Source organism: Thermobia domestica, chromosome 13 (genome assembly GCF_964235325.1).
Source record: "Thermobia domestica chromosome 13, izTheDome1.hap1.1, whole genome shotgun sequence".
Classification (NCBI taxonomy): Eukaryota; Metazoa; Arthropoda; class Insecta; order Zygentoma; family Lepismatidae; genus Thermobia; species Thermobia domestica.
The window spans coordinates 71,418,250-71,442,235 of record NC_137466.1 but is presented as its reverse complement, the minus strand read 5'-3'; the positions used below and the strand labels follow the sequence as shown (position 1 = coordinate 71,442,235).

Here is a 23,986-nt window from a genome sequence, read left to right as displayed (position 1 = left end):
CAATGGAGTATCCTTATCGACAGTTAATAAGAAAATACACGTGCAAATCCTATTTAGATCTATAAATTACTGATCTTGCTAATCTAATAAATTACTTACAAATACTGCTTCTCCGTACACTTTCTTCGGTTTTTGCTTTATTTGTAGGCTTTTCTGACGGATCTTTGAAGACGCTCTTCATTATCTTAACTCCATCCCCAAATATTGAGAAAATATGGCTTAGAGGAATTACTATTTCGAGTTCACATAGTACCTGCGAGAAAAACAGATATATGTATTGTAATAAACACATACTTATATATGCTACTTTCATACTTGCACACATTGTAATTATGTATTTTAAATATATAATTTAAATATTGGACCAAATATGAGATGACTTTTTCTTAATATATTCTTTTAAAAACAGTCTGCTTTAAATATGCAGTCATTATACATAAAAATGTAAATATTTCCTTCGTGTTTGGTTAAGCACTATTTTCCAATCATATTTTCTGTCCATATCTGGGCAATAAATTTTTAATGGGGTGGTTTCCGGTTTAACAAAATGTAAACAGCTTTTGAGAACAGTTTCGCAATATACACCGAAGACATTATAGTACAATATATTAAACGTAAAACTAATGTCATTTGATGTCTAATTTATCTCATACTTAATAGCGTGTGAACAATATACGAGTAAATCATAAAGCAATTGAGTTAATTTTCACAGCCAAACATGAATGTATTTACAAAAACTCAAATGTACATTTTGAAATATATATGCCACTCGGTATATGTATTACTTCACCTCTCTACGCGATGGTTTAGGATTATGCACTTGGCGCACGTTGAACAGCACCTCAGCTCGAAACTTTCAAACTGGTGAAGTTGCGGAGTGTGAAAGGTTTCTATGAACAAAAGAACAGAAACCTTCTGAAATCTACAGTATAGGGAGTTGTGTGCAACGTATGGTGACAAGCGCATGATATTTACAAACGTGTGTGTAACTGGTGAACAAAGTTTAAAAAAATCAGCTCGCGTAGGTGTTTGATGAAGCCTGTTCCGGACTTCCGCGCATTCTCGTGTGAAGGATGTGATTCAATGGGACCAGTAAGCAATAATCCAAACAGTAGATGAAGTAGGTACTTTATTGGTCAATACATATAGAATCATCCATGAGGTGTTTGGATATCACAAAGGGACAGCAAGATAGGCACCCAACAGTTCACAGCACTGCACATGGAGAACTAAATGACATGCTGTCTCGGCATTTACTTCGGTACGAGAGGGATGAAAACGTATTCCTATACTACATTATTATCAATGAAGAATCTGGGACGTTTCACGGTCCGGGACGAAAGAGCCAAAGTATAATTTGAATATATACAAATTCGTCCATAAAAAAATTCAAGACAATCCCATCCGCAAGAAAGGTTTTCCTCACCGTCTTCTAGGAGAGCCAGGATGTGATTCTTGCTGATTTTGTAGTAAAATAAATACAAGACATCAAAATCTGCTGCGTATTGTGTCACATGGGATCGTCTACGAGTTGCTCTGCGCCGAAAACTTTCCACAAAGTCTTTGGAGAAGAATATTATTCTGCATGAGAATGCGCGTCTTCATGTGTTTGCAACAGCGTTGCAAAAACCTCAGTCTTGGAATTGGGAAATTCTGATGCATCCAGCATTCAAAATGAAATTAATATTTTCTGTTTAACATCCCACGTTATGCCCGTTAGGCTAAGGGAGACGATGATAAAGCGAGTGAATGATGCTGGAAGAATTGGAGTGAGAATATGGGAGGAAATTGGAGTACCCCGAGAAAACTCATGGACACGATGTTGTCCACCACAAACTTACTCGGCCGGGGATCGAACCAGGGCCCCAAGCACCAGAGGTAAGCGCTCTGCCACTGAGCCACCATGTCCCCCGTATCCAGTATTCAGTCCAGATCTGACGCAATCAGACTCAACTTTATGAGAAAGCAAAAGAACTGCTTGCTGACCAACGCTTCCGCAACGAAAATGATCTGGTATCGTCATAGAAGAATTGTACCACATGGGTACTGAAAAGTTGGTGTCATGTTGGGACAAATGTCTCAATGTCATTGGTTGCTAAATAGAAAGGTTCTGGAATGCTGACGCTTCAAAATGAGCATTTTAGTTTTAGTCCATACGTTTCTGTTTTGTTGTCAAAAATTTACTCAATAATCTTTTGATTTTTCCTCGAAGTAGAGTCTCGAGGCAAAAAAGAAACTAAATTTCATTGATATATAATAATAAACATTTTACTGTCGTGTATCAAGCAAACTGAAGCATGATGTGTGTATATGCCGAATTTATGAATGTACAAAGAATTAATCATGTAAAATTATTTATTTTGTGATCTAGTCAATGATAAAAGTAACTTGGAAAGCATTTTTATTATATGATTTATTATTTTTATTATATGATTCTAAAAATATTGATCAGCAACAATTGTGTTAAGTCTGAACATTTTTCAGAATACTCAATGAAAGGGAACTCGTGAAGAATATCACTGCCAAAGAGCCTATGAACAACTCCTGTAACTAATGAACGAAATTAGTAACTGGGTTTTTCGACTTTCCTGTCATGAAATTAACTTTCATAAAGCTTAGTAAAATAAGTTTTTTCTTGAAGTGAAAATATATATAGAATAACGTATTATATAATAGTTGTAATAAACTTCAATTATCTGAACTGAAATTCGTGAACATTCAAGAAAAATAAAGTACGCAATCCAAAACTCGATGAAAAGTCTCCCTAAAACTTTTCGATTGAGAACACTGGATATTATTTTGTAGAAAGAAAAATATCGATGGAGGAAAACTAATCACTAACATAGAGAGCGAACATGCAACATTTTCAATAATGAAAGTTTGCATTTCTCTGTCTGCAACATGACAGCATATTGTTAAACGTATAATTTGAATACTACAATACTTTACTAGCATTTGTCAGATTATATAACTTTTAGTTCTCAGAAGAAACCTTATCAATAAACTTACTTGAAGCCAGCCAAGTGCCTGCTCTTGAACTTTAGCTGTAGTTTTCTTAAATCTAATCGCTATAAAACGATACATCTTTTTCGCATCAAATCCTAATGGACTCATATCGGGATCAAGCATTTTACTGAAAAGAATATACGAAATTTCACTTACAAATTGGAACGTTAACATTCAACACATTTCAAGAATAAAAACAATTATTCTATTTGGATTTTTTCATGTGAATTACATCCTGATAGCTAAGTAGCAAAATTCAATTACAACGTATAATAGTATATTTCTGTTCTATTCAGAAAAACTAAATATGGCACACGAGGTGAACAAACACTTTAAGGTAGGATTGTTTGTAACGGGAATGTGCCCATTATAGTTTTTCTTCTTGTTGGTAATATATATGAGGTGTGGCAATTAAATAACGAGACTGCCTACCCTCTGTCGTGCAGGATCGTGGGAAGGGGGAGGTAGCTAATGATGTGTTGTTGATCTTGAACCTTCATGAGCAGACACTGTTTGTTTCATGATTCTGAAAGCTTTTCTCTTCTTTGCAGGCCTGCATGAAGAGGACAGTGTTCTGTAGTAGTGCCGGAATCATGGTGAACAGTAAAATTGAGCAGCGCATTAACATCAAATTTCTGGTGAGTTAAAAAAAAAAAAAAAAAAAAAAGGAATGTTGTGCAATGTTAAAAGAGGTGTATGGTGATAATGCTATGTCACATGCGCGAGTTTTCGAATGGCACAAACGATTTTCAGAAGGTAGAGAGGAGGTTGAAGATGAACGACCCGGCGGCCCTTTTGAAAATGTTCAAAAAATTAATCAACTTATGCGGAAAGACAGACGTCTGAGCATTCGGATGATCGCAGACATGACGAACATAAACAAAGAGACAGTACGACAAATTTTACATGACAATTTAAACATGACAAAAGTTTGTGCAAAAATTGTACCGAAAAATCTTTCTCAGGAACAAAAAGACATTCGAAAAATCATTTGCTGTGACGTCATGGAACGACTCAAAGCAGAACAAGACTTGGTAACACGTGTCATCACATGTGATGAAACATGGATTTTCCAGTATGACCCCGAGATCCATGCACTGGAAGACTCCCGCATCGCCAAGAATGAAAAAAGCACGAATGAGCAAGTCGAAAGTGAAAGTAATGCTCATCGTTTTTTTCGATATGAGGGGTGTCATCATGACTGAATGGGTTCCTCAGGGTCAAACAGTGAATTAGACCTACTACAAATAAGTCCTAATCAAGCCGAGGAAAAGTATAAGGAAGAAGAGACCGGATTTGTGGAAGAACGATGCATGGATCCTCCGCCAAGACAATGCGCCTGTCCATAATGCCCTTTCTGTGAAACAGTTTTTAGCAGCTAAGCGCATTCCTGTGCTCGACCATCCTCCGTATTCCCCAGACTTGGCTCCCTGTGGCTTTTATCTATTCCCAAAAGTGAAAACTGCATTGAAGGGAATACATTTTCAGTCTGTGGAAGAGGTGAAACGAAAAACGGCAGAGTTGTTGAACAGGGTGACATCTGATGACCTACAGCATTGCTTTGAACAATGGAAGGTACATATGCAGCTGTGTATAGATAGGGGAGGGGAGTATATTGAAGGGGATAACAGTCAATTGTAACTTTCTTTGCAATGCATCACATTTATGACACGTCTCGTTATTTAAATTGCCACACCTCGTATATATACGTATATTAGAAGGCAATTGAGGAGGTGAGCGCAACAGTAGTCTAACCCACATTTTTTTTTTTTAAATGGAGAAAAATCAAGTTAAAGTTAAACACATGTGCTTTTTGTACAATATACTAAAAGCAACCACAAGTGGTTGAATGTGTCATACATTGTACAAAAAACTACATGTGTTTAACTTGATTTTTCTCCATTTTTAAAAATGTGGGTTTGACCACTGTTAAGTTCACCCCCTCAATTGTGTTTACATTGGAATTTATTTTAGTTCTTACCATCAATAAATAGAAAGCTAAGTAGCCAGTTTATGTAAAAAAAGAAATTAAATTGTCAGTTTACGTCCCGCAATTATGCCCTACAGGCTGAAAGACATGGATGATTAATATACTTACGATGAAATGAAGATGAGAGTAAACACAATCCCGAAAAAAATTTACAGATACGATGTTGTCTGTCACGAACTCATATGCAGTATGATCGATGAGGGATCTCTCACATTCGGAGTGAGTACTTTACAATTGATATACTATGCTTCCTATCAGAACCTTTCGTTAACACTATTACTTGGTTTATTAGTTTGGAGAAGCCTCCCTTTCAGGACGGAGGCTATGTGAGACGTGTAACTACAGTTTAACGTGGGATCCGAACCATATAAACTCCCACTGGGAACTAAACTCGGATTTCCCGAACCAAAGGCGTGTACGCTCACTATTAAGCCACGAGGGAGCTCGGCACCACTATTACCTGTACAAATATGTCCACCAATACAGTATGAACAACTTCAAGTTTCTTCTGCTTAAAATGTAATTTAAAATAGTTGTAATACGATGTGCGTAACTCATATTTATAATAATTGCACTTACCTACTCAGTTCGCTAAATTTATTTTACTTCAGCTGAGCTTATCACACTCATTCATAAAATATGAGTAAAGCGAGGAAATAAAGTTAAGATTAAAAGAGGAATCGAAATCAGGAAATCTTTATATAAGCGAATTTTATGAAATGTTTCTTCTGTTCTTGGAGTCACTTCTTCATTTCAAAATGAACAAGCCAGTAGAAATAATTGAAGCGTAAAGAACAGAACAACCGATATATATATAGGCTATTCTGTTCTTCTTCCATTAGGTCTATTCCTATTACTTTTGCATAGCAAAGTTTCTCAACAAAGATAACTTATGGGACGTTATTTTCCAATATTTCCTTCAGAATTATTTTACCAACAGAAGTACATATGAGAATAATTGGCTTGAAGGATTCGTGAAGATTGACAAGAACAAAGTCAATTTTACTTTGTCCTATGGTTATTCATTTTAAAAGCTGTTTAATTAAGATTACTCTAGTATTTCAGCCTCTTTTATTAGTCTTTTCATTTTTGTAAAATGAGTACTCGAAAATTTACTACTTCTCTATTGTGATTAATAGCTATTTACGGCTCTATTCCCTGATATGCATACTAGTTGAAGAAATAATTTACTTTATGGTCCTCGAATTATTTCGTTAGTCTTTCACTATATTACGATAGTATGTATTACAAAATTTGTTTTCATTCATTAAAATAAAATTAAATCAAATCAGAACGGGGGAATTGTATTACAAATGTGACCAATAATAAAATGAAAACTTGAATAGTGAAAGTGCTATTGATGTTTAAATGCTTACCTTAACAGAATTTTAAGTTCCTGCAATTCCTTTTCAGGTACATCATTTACCATTGCTTCCATCCAGTGAGGCATAACATAATCCCACACCTCAGGAGTAATGACATCATACGGGACTAGGCAGAACAGTCTATTCAGCCCATCTTTCAAGTGTGATGTTCTGGAAGCTAGTGTCTCCCTAAAGCAAATATTAAAATAACAATCGTAAAAATCTTTCCACTTTAAAGATTCATACGTACTTTTAAGAAACTATGTATGGGAATGAAAAGACGTTCTCTCTCTCCTCTTAGTTTAGTACGTAATGTGAAAAACAAAAAGTTCTTTTAACAGTTATGAAATTAACACGAGATTATATAGTGCCCAATCACACAAATGGCGGTAGAATGATACACTTGCTAATTTGTTTACATCATTGAAATAAAGAAAATAAATCATTATGTATACGATAATAGTGACTCGTCATTTTTGAAAGATTAATTCATATCGTTGGCAACTGCAAGCTCCATCTGTTGCCTCTACTGCATGAACATTTTGTCCTATCATACTTATCTATCATTATCATCCACTTTTCATCTCTTTCAACCTAAAGGGCACAATCGTGGGCCATTTAACTCAAGGACACAATACTGCACTATACAAATTGATTCTTTTGATTTTTTAGTTACTGATTGTTAAATGTTAAATTGTAGAACGGAAGGAATGTAGGACTGATCATCACTTGTTTTCTGTTCGGCTTTATGAAAGCAATTATAATAGAAAACGTACGAAAAATGAGAAATTACAAGTGACTTGGCCTACATTATGTCTAACAACGCATGCTAAAGAATGGAGACATAGCAATATTTTACTAAATTCAATTAACTTTTTTCACCTAGATTACAATAAAAGAAATAATGGTAACAGAAACCCTACATTGCTACCCCTCATGAAAACTTTTGAAAAAACAGGCAATGTACAGTGCCTGTTTTCGCATGTTTGGCTCATGTGCTACAGGTGTTACGTGTAAAGAAATGGTTTGGAACAGAAACGGGCACTTATCCGGGAAATAACACATGTTTTTGAATGTAATAATTCTTGTCCTGACATGAAATCACATGTGTGCACTGTCACAGCCTTCTATATATGTACCATGGAACATATAGAAGGCTGTGGCACTGTACATTGACTGATCAGTACCTGTGCGACGCACATGTACATGCAATGTTCAGAAGAAAATGTTGTGGGCTGCAGACATGTGCAGATCAGCGAATGTAAGTTCATGTGTAGCACGTGGTATATAGTGAAAACGTGTCTGCGTATGTAACGGTACCAACACATACACTGTACTCCACCGATATTGTAAACATGTACATTTGCGTTCCAGGCCAGCCGGTATTTTAAATGTTGAACGAAAATTTTCTGCACATTACATATAATGTGTTCCATTTTTTAGCGTGATTTTCAGCTATGCTGAATTTCAAAAGAAATCTGCTGTGAACATGAGCTGTTTTTTCCTTGTATTGCCGAATGTTCATGCAGGTTCCAGAGAATTGTTCATCTAGCAGGAGTTTGTCGTTTACATGTCTGGTACATGGTATGTTTTTAATACTGAAAATAGGATTTCTAGGTGGTTTGTTTTAGCAGAAAAGGGTTGTATAAACATGAACTGTACATGGTATGTAGTGACAGCATGTATTTGCAGGTTACAGAGAAACAGTACACTGTCTGAAATATAAAAGAAACATGCCCGGTAGACAGAATGTTTTAAATCCGAGAAAAGGCCATTTTCAGATGGGTTTCTCATTAAAAAAAGGAAGCTGTTTTGTTATTAGGTGTATGTTGCTTGTATCAACATCATGTACATGCAGTGTCCAGCTACATGTTGCTTTCGAATGAATTCTTGAATTTCCAGCAAAACAGACTAATCTCGACAATATTGGAAGGCTCACTGTGTGGGTAGAAATTTGCAGGTGCGAATTTATATTTTCCTGGACCAGCAGCAGGTACTGGTATGTTTAGAAACACTGTGTTGCTGGAAATTCAGTCTTGATTCTTATTCCTTCAGCAAAATTTCGAACTCAAGTTTCATTCAACATTGTACACATTTTATAATTACCACAAAACAGAAAATAGCTAGTAGGTCTAAAGACCAGGGACAAGTTATAAAATCGAAAATTGTGCCCTATAGTGTAGATGCCCGCTAGTTTGAAATAATAGCTGCCATCTTGAAATTGGGACCTGTGCATTCAGTGTTAACTAATCGAAAAATGTAGTGTTTGTATCGTCTCAACCGCCTATTTCCAGTTCCCCTTTCACTGCATGTTTGCGATCCCTGCACATTGCAAGTTCAGTGCTCTCGAACAATACTAAAATAGCACTGGTCTTCTTCCTTTTACATGCAATGTTCAGCGGATGATCAGCTGCTGTTGAAGAGAAAACACGTTAAGATCAGTTGCAAAACATGTAGTCCACAGATGTTGCCTTCGGTTATAGGTACAAAACATGTGTTTTCCAGGTACAAACCAGGTGTTCACTTCTTCCTTGTTTACCTGTGTTTTTTCCGTTTCCAGGGACTGAACACGCGATGTTTTTAAAAAATATGAGCACATGATCAGGCGTAAAACAGTGTTCCCATTTCAAGGGTTTTCCAGGCGCATGTTGTACATGCGCATGTACGGTACGTGTTTTTTTTTCTGCTGGGACACCACTACAAGGGTTGAGGAGGACTAGTGTACAAACCTTGGCTCCAGAAAATGACCACGATAATAACGTAATTTTTTTTTATCTTTATTCTTTCGTTTCTTGTTTAACTTTTTTCCTTTTCAGTATCAAGATTATATGAGACATGGATAGTTTATAAGGAAATTAAACCACATTAGTTTCCATCGGAAATAATTTTCCTTTCTTGTATTTTAATCCACGTTCTATTTGGTTAAGACAATGTCTTTATTAATATGATTAATGCAAAAGGCGGCAATGGAATCACTAGGAGACATTTTGATACAAAAAGAGTTGAGTTTAATTGATTTTGAGTTTAACGTCTCTTTCAGCAACGAGGCTATATGAGACGGAACCTACTGATTAACGTGGAATCTGAACCACATGAGCTACCGCCGGGAATGGAACCCTGATCTCCCACGCCAAAGGCGCGTACGCTAACCGCTTTGCCACGAAGGAACTTATTGATACAAAAAGGAACTCTTTTGAGACTTATTATTAATTATTATTATTAAAGCTAGGAAACATAAATTGATAGCTATATCCGATATTTCCGACAACAGTTGGTTTACATTCAATTTTATATTGACTTACCACTTACGTTGTATCAAGATATAAAAGAGCCTTCGATTTTATAGTAACAACATTTAGACTCTCTCTTCACATCCTGTAAATATGATTATTTCTAACTGCTTCGTAATGCTTATTATTTATTTATTTATCCTTTCTCTTCTAATGTTTTTGCTGAACAATATCCACAAATTGGATAGAAAATTTTAACTGCAAAATAAGTTTAGAAGATTTAGAAGACAGTAATTAGTTCAAGTTGTTCAAGTTGAATGTGATGTTTTCCTTGATTCTCGATGTATCCAGAAAATTTATCCTGTTTCTTTTCTACTCAGAAAACCTACTTTTATTGTTTGTTAGCGCTTGTAATTAATGTGTTCATTTGATGACAACTGATGTTAAATTTTTAACAAGTTATGCAGTTAGTATATCAGGCTAACTACTGAAATAAAATTAAAATTATTACATGACGATGTTACTGCATAATAGTTTTGTAATTAATTAATGAAAACTATATCAGGAAAGATGCAATGCATTTTACTCACCAATGGCCGCCTACTCGAGCATAATCCGGCGGGTGAGGTAATAAGCAGTTCACTAAGACCTCAAAATGGGTTTTACAGATTTCAGTGAGCCAGTCACGTACGAATTCAGTTTTCAGTTTCTCCACAGCATTATCTGATTGATCTACAATAAAAATTTATATCTGACAATATATATGTGAGCATATAATTCAAAATAATACATAAACTCACGTGCAGGGTGCTGCTGGGTTGTAAGAATTCCAGAAATCACAAATTTATTAACTATTATTATTTTTTTTAACGCAAGATTTTACTTTTGCATTTTGTTTAAATTACATTTTCCTGAAGTAAATAAGCAAACTGTTACATTTCTTTCACGTGAATGAAACAATAACAAACGACCTTACATTTTTCAAGTCGGAATCACTTTCCTTAATCAGAATGTTTTATGGACAACTCTACTCTTATCTCCTTCGAAAACAAGTTTACGAGAGGCTAAAGTAAGTTATCTACCTACACAGGAAGAAATGCAGATAAGCTCACCTGGTCATCACTGTTTTTCGATGTAGTCCTTATGAAGGTCTATGCACCTTCCCCACTTTGTGGGCAACGAAGAAATCTCATGAAAGAATAATCTCTGTCATGGCCTACAAACCACTCGTAAACAGCCTGTTGAACCGACGAAAAACGTCTGACGGTGCTAAACACCGGTACACTTTCAGCAGTAACTCATGGATCTCCTTTGGTCCTTTCCCTTCTTTAGTGAGAAACTTATGCCTGAACGGTGCTACAACTTCTGCAAATCCATTGTTCATGGCGTCACACGAACATTCGCTACGCGGCGTAACACAAACACTGCTCACGGCCATTGCATTGCTCTGACTGACGTCAAATTGCGCAGCGGGGTTAAACACAGTGGCCTTGGCGCGCGTGTTAGGCGTCATTATGTTCCGCCTTTCTCTTCCTATCTAGGTAGATAACTTATTGGACGCCTTTCGTATCGCAGTTTTTCTTTTTCTTCATTAATATTTTGAACACATATCGATATACATATATCTTTTAAATAGTATTGATAAAAATTATTTTAACTTTATATTGGTATTAGAAGACGACAATACATTTTTCTCTTTCTAGTAATTGAAGGTTATCAAGAATATTTTATAATAATACATTTATATAAGCTATTAGAATAGACATAATCTTTATCTTATTAAATTCTATCATCTATTAGATGTAAATTGTATAGCCTTATTAAATTGTCTGACAACAGTTACATGATTATCAGTGCTGTCATCTGTTGTTGTTATCTGTTTTCTTGTGCTAGGATATAAGAACAACAAATGGCAGCACTGCTCCTCATGTAACTGTTGTCAGACAATTCATAGGCTTACAAAACTATTTTCGTGACCGATTACAGCAAAACATATTATGTTATTCGTTACTTGGCATAAATGTCAAATATACTGCATAAAGCTTTGCTCATTGCTAATAATAAAATCCAATTCAAATTCCCACTGACAATTACTGGTTATTTCTGATATGCTCGGAAGGCGATGTCTTTAGTGTTAAATTAACACATAAGTAACACGCTAAAGTGGTAGTCATTTTGTGTTGTTTTAACACACCATTTTCTGCTATGTATAATCTATACCCGTTTGAGAGTTTCAACTATAGCTATGATACTTCAATTACATTTTTTTCTTTTTGAACTGTTTAAGCTAAGAGGTCAAAAAGGGGAAACCTCGAGGACCACAGTTTGAGAAACCTGGTTTAATGATTTAATATATACAGGGCATTAATAAACTATATTGACAAATTATAAGAACTGATTCCTCACATCAAAATAAATAAAACAAACCCGGTACATACGGACATGTGGGAGTGGGGGTGAGGGAGTGTTTTAGAGCCATAAATGTCCACAGTATGGAAACAATAAATTGCGACACGCGTTCGTTCGAACACAAGAAACCATGGAGTGGCGATGGTCGGCGTAAGGAATTTGAACATACTCCACCTAACGTGCATACTTCAGCAATGGATGTGTAAGGAATTCCCCACAGGACATAATTTCCAGAAATATTCCCAACAGAACTCCCAGATATTCTTGACTTTAAGAAGGGTCTAAAGTAGGCAAAAAGTAAGCCTTGAGAGCAGTGAACACGGAATGCGTCAACGGGAAGTCGGAAATGTTAGAGATTGCTAGCTCCATTGTTCTTCGTTTATGAAATAACGCATGTTGGGATGTGTTTTTCACGCTTTTGGACAGCCCTAGCTTCAAAATTATGTAATTTTCTCACATGATTTTTTTTTATTTTGATGTACAAAAAAAAAAAAAAACACCTCTTACAGATTGTTGGTATAGCTTATTAATATCCTGTATATAAATGATCAAAATAAATGCGATATACGGTATCATACGGAAGTGACAGAAGTGCTTTATTAACTAAATTAACTACTGGACAATTATAATGACATTCTCATACAGATACACTACGCTGTAAAAGAATACGATGAAAATTTTTGAATGTTTTCACATTGAATTTATTAGTTGTGTTTGTTATGTTATTGTCACGACACTTCTACCTCAGGAGATCTGTGTTTCCTTAATTTTCGATTTCTGTTCGGTTGGACTCTGGCACATACGGTTCTGCTGTATACACTTTAATTTCTCCACGAACATTATTCCTCGACTGCGTGTTTAGCAAATTGTCCAAATCTTCTCACCTGTTCAAAATCCTATCCATATTCGTGAGAATTGCTCCTTCTGCTTTCTTTAATATGTAAGCGCCAAATTGATAGTTTTGCTTAAATTCGTCGATGCATTTTTAAATGTTTTGACTATTTTTGTTTTTACTGTTATCTTCAAGTTCAATAGCTTTCTAAAAATCACGTTTCTTTGTTCTAAAAGTGTCGAAAAGTTTCATGTTTGATATCGATGAAATTTTGTGAGTTTCTAACGTTCGCACTTCGTAGTCAACGCAGTTTTCTCTTCTCTGTAAGTTTCGCGCATTCCTAATGAAACCACGGTTTGTTCCTATGTGTTACTGCATCCTCAGTTTTTTGTTTTCCTGAAATTTTAATGGTATGTCTAATTTTAATTCAAGTATCCTCAACACTAGTGTATTCCGAATCTTCAATATGATATTCCCCTCTCGCCTGACTTTCCTTTAATTTCTTTAAACTAAACCTCTTTCTTACCAGATGCTGATTATTTCATTTTTTTCAGTGGTAATAGCTCTCTCTCATAATTTCTGCTCCAGGTAGCGATTAATATCACAGTCAACTCCTCTAAACGACTGAATATCAATTGTGGTAGACTGTTTTCTTCTACCTACTAAAACGTGATCGATTTGATCATGTATTTTTCTATCTGCTGAGATCCAAATGTATTATGGATGTTACTCCGTGGGGATTTAAAACTCATCAGTATAGCGTTTTTCGATGTTGCAAGTTCACGAATTTAAAACCGTTGTTATCACTTTCTTTATGTAGACTTTCGTCCCTTATAATTGGTTTGAGGATATCCTCTAGTCCTATCTTAAACATTAATGTCCCTCATAGAATTTTTATATGATATTATGGGAATTGGTCAAAGACAGGTTCTTATTTTTCGTAAAAATCATAACCCTACCTTCTGTTGGGGCATGCACATTTACAACAATAATATTGCACCACTGACCTTTAAGTGTGATAAATTCTATCATTAGTAAATTCAATACACACAATTGCTGATACTATTCGTTTATGAATATAAAACCCTGTTCTAGTTGGTGATTTTTATTTCCTTCCCCAGAAAAAAAAAAGTAATATAAGTGAGAATAAAAAGAATAACTCAATTTTACTTAACTTTGCAGTTATACAATAGAACAGGCGTGCATATACAGAATGGACCATTTATCTTGAAAAGCCCTTGTAACTTTTAAATTAATAGACAGAAAAATACTGAAATTTTGGACCATGCAAATATCGGCTGGAGAAGGGAAGCATTGTTCGACATACTCTGGGATACCATCAGGTAAACAGTGTTGTCAACCCAACACTGTTTTCCAACGAGACTACGTCAGATTATTGCATATTTCAAATTTACACGTTAAACGAAAACTTACAATATGAGATTTGTTATTCAGTGTTGCAAACTACGGACGCTACAGTACCACAAACTTCAAAATTTTGATGATCTCTATCAGTGCTTAAAGTGATATCAGATGAGGTGACGGTATGGAGCAAATATAACCCCTTAGAGCAGTAATTTAGACAGAACCCTAAAGAGCATCTCTACTTCTGACATTTTTGCACCATTTTTGATGTGAAGAATTACTATCATCAGCCGAACAGAAGTAAATATTTATAAAATGATTTTATTTTTCTAAGATTTTGTTTGAGCATATCAGTGATCTAAATGAGGAAGAACACGAATGGTACGTATATTTAAACATCGCATTTATAAAGGTAACCAAGAAAGTTCTGTCGCATTTGTGGAGGTCTGTGTTTAATTGGACCTCACATTGTGAGTTGAATGCCAATGGAGATAAGGCGAAGGTCAGTTGTTGGTGTGGGTATATCCAACATACTGTCTGGTTGTGGCAGTTCAGTTAAACAGTGAACTTACGTAAGGACACAGTGAACATGGGTCCTCCACAGAGCGTCGTAAGGGCATGTATGCTGTACGAGTTCAAACTGAGGTCAAACGCCGCTGCAGCGGGATGGAAGATATGCCAGACCTTTGGTAAGAGTGTCGTGACTAGTGGACAGTGCAGCGGTTGTTTAACAAGTTTAAGGACGGTGATGAAACACCCGAAGACGCACTACGTGCAGGAACACCAACACATGTACAAAATGAAGATCTTTAGACAGCAATTGACGCGAACAGTGGCCAGACATGTGAGAAACAGAGACTACAATCAGTATGAGTCGACAAACCATTCGACAGCACCTTCATCAACTTGGGAAGCACTACAAGTTGGGTTCATGGGTCCCACATGACTTAACTCCGGGCCAGAAGACAACACTAGCAGACACCTGTGTTTCTTTGCAGTCTCATCTGAGGAAGGAGCCATCTGTAGACAGGGTGTTGACATGTGATGACAAGTGGGTGCTGTAGGAAGCTCCACGGCGCCGTCATCATTGGTTAGCATCCCATGAACCAGTTCCAAAACAGCCAAAACCAGCACTGCACCAGAGGAAAGTCCTCCTGTGAGTTTGGTGGACTTCTCGCGGCATTGTCCAACGGGAACTTCTACCAGCTGGTCAGAACACCACTGCAACTGTGTACTGTCAGCAGTTGAACCACGTTCAAGAAAAACTCAAAACCCTGGAACCAGCACTTCTGAACGACAAAGGCATCCACCTGTTACACGACAATGCTAAGCCCCACGTGGCTACGATGACTCGAACCACCATTCTACGCCCTGGACTATCCGCCATACTCCCTGGACATTGCACCGTCCGATTATTCCCTGTTCCATTCCTTGGATAATCACCTTAGAGGACGCCAGTTGAAATCCCTAGTAGAGGTGCTAAATGCACTTGATATTTTCTTCGCTTCAAGGCCCATCAATTACTACCGCGATGAAATCCATTGCCTTCCAGAAAGTTGGCAGAAAGTCGTCGATGCCGATGGGGACTATTTTTGGCCTTAGATAACATATCGATATTCGTGAAAAAAGTGGTGGGTTAAAAAGCGACAGAACTTTTATACAATAGCATAGTGATCCAACGTGGCGTTTAAGGCTTTATAGTCACTCTCGTCTCGTCTCTAGTGTCTAGTTATTTACATCGGCGCAAATCTGTCTTCAACATTGGGGGGGGGGGGGTAATACCGTTCCCATATTATATATATATAAGCGATGTTCAAAATATTTATGAAGTTGAAAAACAATGCTGTGAAGGATCAGGGAAGCAGAATTGTCTTTAGTGGCGTATTTAGGGGGCTATCGGACTGGGCTCAAGCTCGCCCCGAAATAAATTTGTTGGTTTTTCGCATTCCACGCACAACAATAATCCTTCTTACCATTTCTACGAATGTCATTGTCCTTCCATTTTCTTATGCTCTTTGTTCAGAAATAATACTGTATTTGTCAAACTTCATTCCATGTAAGAACTGCGTCCCTTTGTTCTTTCTTTCGTCCTTTCTACTTTTCTGTTTTTTTTTTTTTTTTTTTTTTTTAATGTTACTTCTTTTGATTTCGCTTATCATACTTTATCGACCGTTGTCAGTTGTGATTGAAGTCGGCCGCCATCAGTAACACCAAAACTAAGAGGAGTTGATAAGCGAAACTGGTGTTCCACACCAACTTGCGCGGATATCAACATGACAGAACTTTGGTTATTATAACAAAGGAAAAATTATATCGGTTAGTTATTTTTAAAAGAAGGAAATGTTTGAATTAAAGAAAATCAAAACAGGGGAATAATTAGCTCCGGAAATTAAGAAGGCCAAGAGGATGCTTCCTTTTTCTTGTATGAATAGAATAAAGGGTTAGATTCACTCCTAAATTTTTGTATTATATCATATAGGATTTATTGGTCTGCAATTCTTGCCGTTATAACTTCAATTTATGCATAAATTAAAATATATTTAATTCTCAAACTCAGGTGGGCAATTGCTCACTTCCTTCCCTCGAAACAAAATCCTAAATACGCCATTCGTTGTGTTCAACATTGGGTGGTGGGCAGATTTGAGGCTTATTATAGAGAAGGGAGATGAAACTCATATTACGGCAGATGAATCTGATTTCTGAGGTGAACCTGTTGTAGAGTATATTATATATTAGGCGATGTAGATGAAGTAGTAGTACATATCAGTATTACAAATCACTGCCGTGAACACATTCTGAAATCTGAATACATGCATATTTATAATTGGTATGTTTTTAATTAGTCATCCACAAAGATCAACGTTAAAATTGTTTTGTAATAATATAAATAATGACTTCCCCAAAATCTATGAAGAAAGAATATTAATTATGTATGACTCAACAATACTCGTATTTGAGCAAAATGATGATAATCTCAATAACATTACAGAAAACTGACGCATGTCATATACTCTTTAGTTAACAGATGTAACCTTAAGATTATGGAGAAAAATATTCCAGCAATTGAATTCTTTTCCTTGCTTACGAAACATCCTCTCTCAAAAGAAAAATTGGAACACGGAAATACATAGGAACAAACCATGGTTCGAACTAGCAGAGAAGACAAAACACTCAAAATTACGTTTGCTATAAAATCCGAATGAAGTAACCACACAAAATTTCATAGACATCAGGCGGGAAACTTCCAAAACCTTTAGAACAAAGAAACGCGATTTTTTGAAAGCTAAAATTAAGGAACTTGAAGATAGGTCTAATAATAAAAATAAAAACATTCGGGACATGTATAAAGGGATCAACGAATTTAAGAAAGGCTATTAACCTCGTGTTTATATTAAAGAAAGCTGATGGAACAGTTCTCACTGATACAGATAGCATTTTAAATAGATGGAAACATTTATTTGACGATTTGTTTAACGCGCAGCCAAAAACTAATGTGCGTGGAGAAAGGGAGATACACACCGCAGAAACCAACCTAATAGAAGTAGAAATCAATATAAAGAAAATAAAGAAACACAAAACTCCGGGCGTAAACGAAATTTCGACTGAGTTAATTTTACCTGGAGGCGAAAAATTGTGGAACAAGATACACAAACTCATCCTCCTTATCTACAACAAGGAAGAATTGCCACTGACTGTAATAATTATCGAGGCATCTCTCTTCTGTCAACATCCTATAAAATCCTTTCAAACATTCTATTAGCGAGATTGACCCCATACGCAGATGAAATTATAGGAGATTATCAGTGCGGATTTAGACGAAATCGATCAAGTATCGACCAAATATTTACCATTCGCCAATGGGAATACAGTAGCCCGGTACATCAACTATTTATTGATTTTAAAAAGGCTTACGACTCGGTTAGGAGAGAAATATCGTACAACATTCTTACAGAATTTGGAATACCGAAAAAGCTAAATAGATTAATTAAGGGATGTTTAAATGAATCCCAAAGTAAAGTCCGGGTAGGAAACTTTTTGGCCACGAGCTTTCACGTCGAAAAGGCCTGAAACAAGGAGATGCGTTGTCGCCATTATTATTCAACTTTGCCCTTTAATACGCTATAAGGAAAATCAAAGATAGCAACCAGGGCCTAGAGTTGAACGATGTTCACCAGGTTATGCGTACGCTGATGATGTAAATTTAATAGGGGATGATAGAACAATAGAAAGAAATGCAGAGAAAACTAAATACATGGCAGTGCGTTGGGACCGTAACACGGCAAATTATGAATGCGTTAAAATAATAAATAACACTTTTGATAAAGTGGATACTTTCAAAACTCTAGGATCAATATTAACAGACGAAAATCTTATTCACGAAGAAATTAAATATCGACTAAAAACAGGGGATTCGTGTTATTATTCAGTTCAAAATTTCTTGTCGTTGCGAATTCTGTCGAGGAATTTGAAGCTTAAAATATATAAAACGATAATCATCCCTGTTGTTCTGTATGGTTTCGAAACACGGTAGCTTACTCTGAGAGAAGAACATAAACTGAAAGTAATTGAGAACAAAATCCTCAGACGAATATTCGGATCCAAGAGGAACGGGAATGGGGAATGGCGAAAACTTCATAACGAGGAACTACATAAATTATACCGCTTACCAAACATTGTCAGGGTCATCAAGTCTAGGAGGCTAAGGTGGGCAGGACATATAGCCAGTATGAACGCTTTCAAAGTGTTAGCGATAAGACCAATCAGAAAACGACCATTAGGAAGACGTAGGCGCAGATGGGAAGACAATATTAAAATGAATCTCGCAAAAATAGGAATGCAAAGTAGTAACTGGATCCAGTTGGCTAAGGATAGAAGTCAATGGAGGGCGTTTGTGAACGCGGCATTGAACCTCCGGGTTCCATAGGCCATAGAGTTGGCTTACGAAGCATGAGTAGATGCCTAGGCTGATACTACAAATAGATGAAATGCCCATTTACTGAAAAGATAGGTTCTACTGACATTGGGTAGTCTTTCGTGTTCTAGGGCCTAGGGGAGAGGAGGAGATAAGATCTCACATCAGGTTACGTCACACACAGTCGCACACATTCATTTTCATTAAAAATGGAAAAACTAAGAGAAACCAATTTCATCTCACTTTCCTTTGTGGCAGTCAGACACAAATCATCACACTTATCTGCAAAAAGCACTTTTCAAATCGGATTATTGGGAGAGCCTCCAGTACCAATGTTGGGGGAGGACATGTCTCCCCATTTCCCCGGAATTTGTGCCCGTATCTACAGCTGAGACAACTTTCCAGCATGAGGAGAGGGGTGTATCCTCCTCTGGCATTTATTGCAATTTGTGCCCAAGTAGCGGAGGTGGAATTAATACATATTGATGAGACTACTAAACGCACTACAGCACGACGTCCAGTTTAAAATACTACAAAATACGATTCTTTTTAAAAGAAATGGAAAAGCCAAGAGAAATCAATTTCATCTCACATTCCTTTGTGGCAGTCGGACACAAATCATCACACTTATCCCAAAAAGCACTTTTTTAAGTCAGATTTTTTTGGGGGACAGTCCCCCCAGGTCCAAGATTGGGGAGACATGTCCCCCTCTTCCCCCCGGGATTTGCGCCAGTGGTTATTTAATGATTCTTTCCAATCTCATTTTTATTTTGAAAAGCTTCTTTTGGCCTCGTATCGTCTCGTGGTCAACACTAATTTTCTTATAGTTGTAAACACAAAAGTCCAGACAAAGTGAAAAAAATAATTTTGAATAAAAAAAAAGAGCCCTGTCAATGTCAGGGGTGGATCGAGGTTAAACGTTTTAGGCGGGCAGTACGGTAGTTAGATTTTTTTGAAGGGGGCAGGTTGGAATTGCTCAAACAAATGTTGAAAAAATCAGGAGCACAAAATCTGCAATTGAATAGGATGTTAGGGAACTGTTATTTCTTTCGAAGCAGCAGCAACAAAATCTTTGACAGTATAAACATATTTGTTAACTCAACACTAACACCATACTTATTTCTATGTGTAAAATGTTTTTTTTTTCCTAGACGCAAATTTCAATTTTAATCACTTATTTTTAATGGTATGCCATACCGGCCGATTTTCTAACTTTCGGATGCATAACCGGCTCATACCGGCTCACTTTAAGCAGTGATCTCTATAGCAGTAACAACAAAAGTCAGACGGATGGCACAATGCACATCCGAAGTACTTCAGTGTCTAATACTATGATTATGATATGTCAGATTTCCAATGTATAGGAATAAAGATACAAGAAATTGAAAATTTGACTTTTTTCAATAGCTTTTATTTCGAAAAACTGCTTCGGTAAGTACGCCATCCAATTGCATACATAGTTTTCAATAGATGTGAAGGTCATAATGCTGTTTACCTTGAGATATGGTAAACACTTGTAAGTTTGTAATACTGCTTAAAATTATGTAATTCCGAGAACATGTAAGTATCTACGAAAAAGTATTGTAATGTCACAGAAGCAAAATAAGTCAAAATGTGTTTTAAGAAGTCTCCACAATACTCCATATATATAAAATCCCTGAAAACCCCGTACACAATTCGATTTGATACTTATATAAACACTTTTCGAAATAAAGTCCTTGAAAAACGTCAAATTTTCAATTCCTTAATTCCTTGTAGCTTAGTTTCTACTTGTTCGAAATACGTCATATAATGACCGCAGTATTCGACACTAAGGGACTTTGTTAGTTACCCTGTCTGTGTCACTTGCGAAATTACTGTTATAGAATCCTCCAAAATGTGGTTGTGTTTCGATTTTTGTGCTGTAGGTCCTTAGTTTACAACATTGCATAATAAGCGCGGAAATGTAAGTTTTCGTTTTACATGTAGATCTGAAATCTGCAATAACTTGACGTAGTGGTGTTTGAAAAAATACAATTTTATGTTGGGATGGCAACACTGTTAATTTAGTGGTATTGAAGAGTATGTCAAACAACGCCCCCGTGTCAATATTTGCACAGTACAAAATTTCAGCGTTTTGTATCTATTAGTTTACAAGAGCGTATCAAGATAAATGATCCTCTCTGTATACATATTTTACTTTTAACTTATTACAATTATGACTGGACAGTTGAATGAAAAAATGTCTTTTAAAAATCATAGCTTACAAACCTTATATTTAACGAATTTCGTTTACAATATGTACATATAATCCATCATATTCATACCATCAAATACGCAAGACTTTTACATACGTACCATGAAGTGAATATGAAGTCACATCAAACCAGTGAAACAACATCGATAAGAGCCTCCCTAACATGTCGACGTTAGTTTCACTATTTGGTGCACATAATCCAACAAGTAGCCACACTCCACACTGGCCCAGTAACTCGCGTTCTTCTAATGATATATTATCTGTTGTGTCAAATATATTTAACAAACCACTCTTGGCATGTACTTCTGCATCTTTATTGGAATCGACTGTACAAGACTGGGATTCTTTCAAGAGACTGTAAAAATGAAATATTACTCAACATTATACTCTTATTTAAAATATTTATAATGATATGGAATCTACACTAATTGCTACGTAGATAATCAGTATTTCTATGATTTCATTCGCCGTACATATAATGGATAAATACGAAATGTGGGGCCAAGGCAAATTGTACCGCACAGTGCACAGTGCTTCGTAAGAAATAAAGGTCTACGTGTTTGCATCTTAATCGTGGCATACACATTTTAAGGTGTTTGGTTTTTCTTTTTCTTTTTCTTTTCTTTTTCTTTTTTTGCCAGTCCAGAAATGATTTCATTACCATTTACTGACATATGTCACTTTATTTCGCATTTCTGAAAACAATTTCCTTGTAGATTTATTTTATTACTCGCAACTTAATATTACGATTCGTGTTTTCTTGAGTACATAATTACTGTTACTCTCATTGTAAGAATGCGAATAGTACATAACTTATGATAAAAATTTCTCCCGGAATATGACTGCAACTAAAATGGTATATGCATGTTCAACATAAAGCTACGTACTCATACGAAACAAGAAATATTAATATGGTTGGATCGCGGCAGGAGGTCCACATTGCGTGTATATAAAAAATAAGATCGTTACTGAACTGGGAGTTCTCGGTGATAAGACAAAATGACGATGCCTCGACGATAGTAGCACATAGTTGAATAACGCGTAGATAGGGAAAGTAGTAGAATACCAGGAGGACAATAAGGGTCTGACTTCTTGTCAATCTTTCTTACCTTCATTGACCAGAATTATATGCACTAAAATACATGAAAATATGCATGCAAATTTGCACTAAAAAGTAAATATGTACTACAAATAAATTAATATGCACTTAAGAAACAACTTACATATTTCAGATTTATTTCTTCACAATGTTTACTGTAGCAGAATGAACTGTCACAAGGGGTGCGCGGTGGTTCAGTGGTAGAGCGTTCACCTCCGGTGCTTGGGGTCTCTGGTTCGATCCCAGCTCGGGCCGTGTGGACTTTGTGGTGGACAAATACCGTGCTCGTGGGTTTTCTCGGGGTTCTCCCGTTTCCTTCCACTTTCTTCATTCCACCATTTCATTCATTTCTCATCATCACCGTCTCCTTTAGCCTAACCGACATAACCGTGGGAGGTAGAACTCAAAGATTTCATTTCATTTTTTTTGAACTGTCACAATACACTACCAGTCACTAATCCCTGAAATCCAGTGCTTCAATAATACGTTTCGACTACACTTCACCTTAGGCATATTTATATATATATATATATATATATATATATATATATATATTACACAGTACAAATTCTGGAACTATATACAACATAATTGGTAAATATTTACATCCATCTACTAAATTGAATTAAAAATTTCTCAAGTGTTAAAAATTACCATACACCAGCAAATATCTTTTGTACAGCCCACTCGTTTGTTTGTTTACTTTAGTTTCACGTAACACGGCTGCACTCTGTAGGCTAATGAACACTATAGCACGGCCAACAAGAGATGGTCTCTGACGTTTCTTACTACATGCGGTGGGACATTGCAGCTCCTACTTTGATACCCGTGTTACCAACCACGATCACTCTGTCTTATACTATTAATTAAATTGCCACTACAGTTGCACCGGAAAAAACCTTGACACGCGAGTAGTGGCAATGCTACTGCGAGCTGTCAGAGACGTTCTCTTACTGGACGTGCTATTGGGCATACATTTGATTGTGCTCAACATGAGTTACCAATATTTTCACAGTACTACTACCTTCAACCTCCACGTATTGAAATTCCCTCTGGAGGGAAATCTTCTGAAATCATCACTGCTTCAGAGCACTGCAGTTTTTGAAGCACGATAATGAGTAAGTAGTATTCCTTAAATTATTTTTACACAATAATATTGTACGTGTTCATGCTTACTGAGTGTTTAATTTTATCCACGTAATGCAGGAAAGCCGTTTTATAAATTAATTGCTATTTTTCTACTTCCTCCTCCATATATTCACACGTGCCTAAAGAAAAGAAGACTTACCTTACGATTGCTTCAACAATGTATGATTGCATCTCTGAATTCATTTCCTGAAGAGATGGCAAGCTTTTATGAACAATATGATCTCCTCCACGCCTATTGTTATGCCTTATATTATGACATTGTTGACAATATCGAATCGGATGATTTCCATTGTAACTTGCGCACTCAATTGAAAAGCAAATCGATACAGCAGTCTTGTCAGTGGCTCTACAGTTCTGTATTTAAAAGTAAGAAATAAGGATACACTAAAAATTT

The 23,986-nt window shown here is 36.2% G+C and overlaps 1 protein-coding gene across 14 annotated transcripts in view; it reads right to left on the bottom strand.

The window, feature by feature from the left end:
* unc79 (UNC-79 domain-containing protein) overlaps positions 1–23,986 on the bottom strand; it is a 272,091-nt gene that overhangs the window by 196,639 nt on the left and 51,466 nt on the right. For all 14 annotated transcript variants that reach the window (XR_014127995.1, XM_081735890.1, XM_081735895.1 and 11 more), the window contains exons 9-14: positions 23,732–23,946; positions 21,446–21,699; positions 10,181–10,322; positions 6,373–6,549; positions 3,010–3,133; positions 100–253 (exon numbers count right to left, since the gene is read on the bottom strand). Coding sequence is in view for 13 of the 14 variants with exons in the window: in XM_081735890.1 (XP_081592016.1) it covers positions 100–253; positions 3,010–3,133; positions 6,373–6,549; positions 10,181–10,322; positions 21,446–21,699; positions 23,732–23,946 (1,066 nt within the window). In the remaining variant the exon portion in view is untranslated. The remainder of the gene's footprint in view (positions 1–99; positions 254–3,009; positions 3,134–6,372; positions 6,550–10,180; positions 10,323–21,445; positions 21,700–23,731; positions 23,947–23,986) is intronic.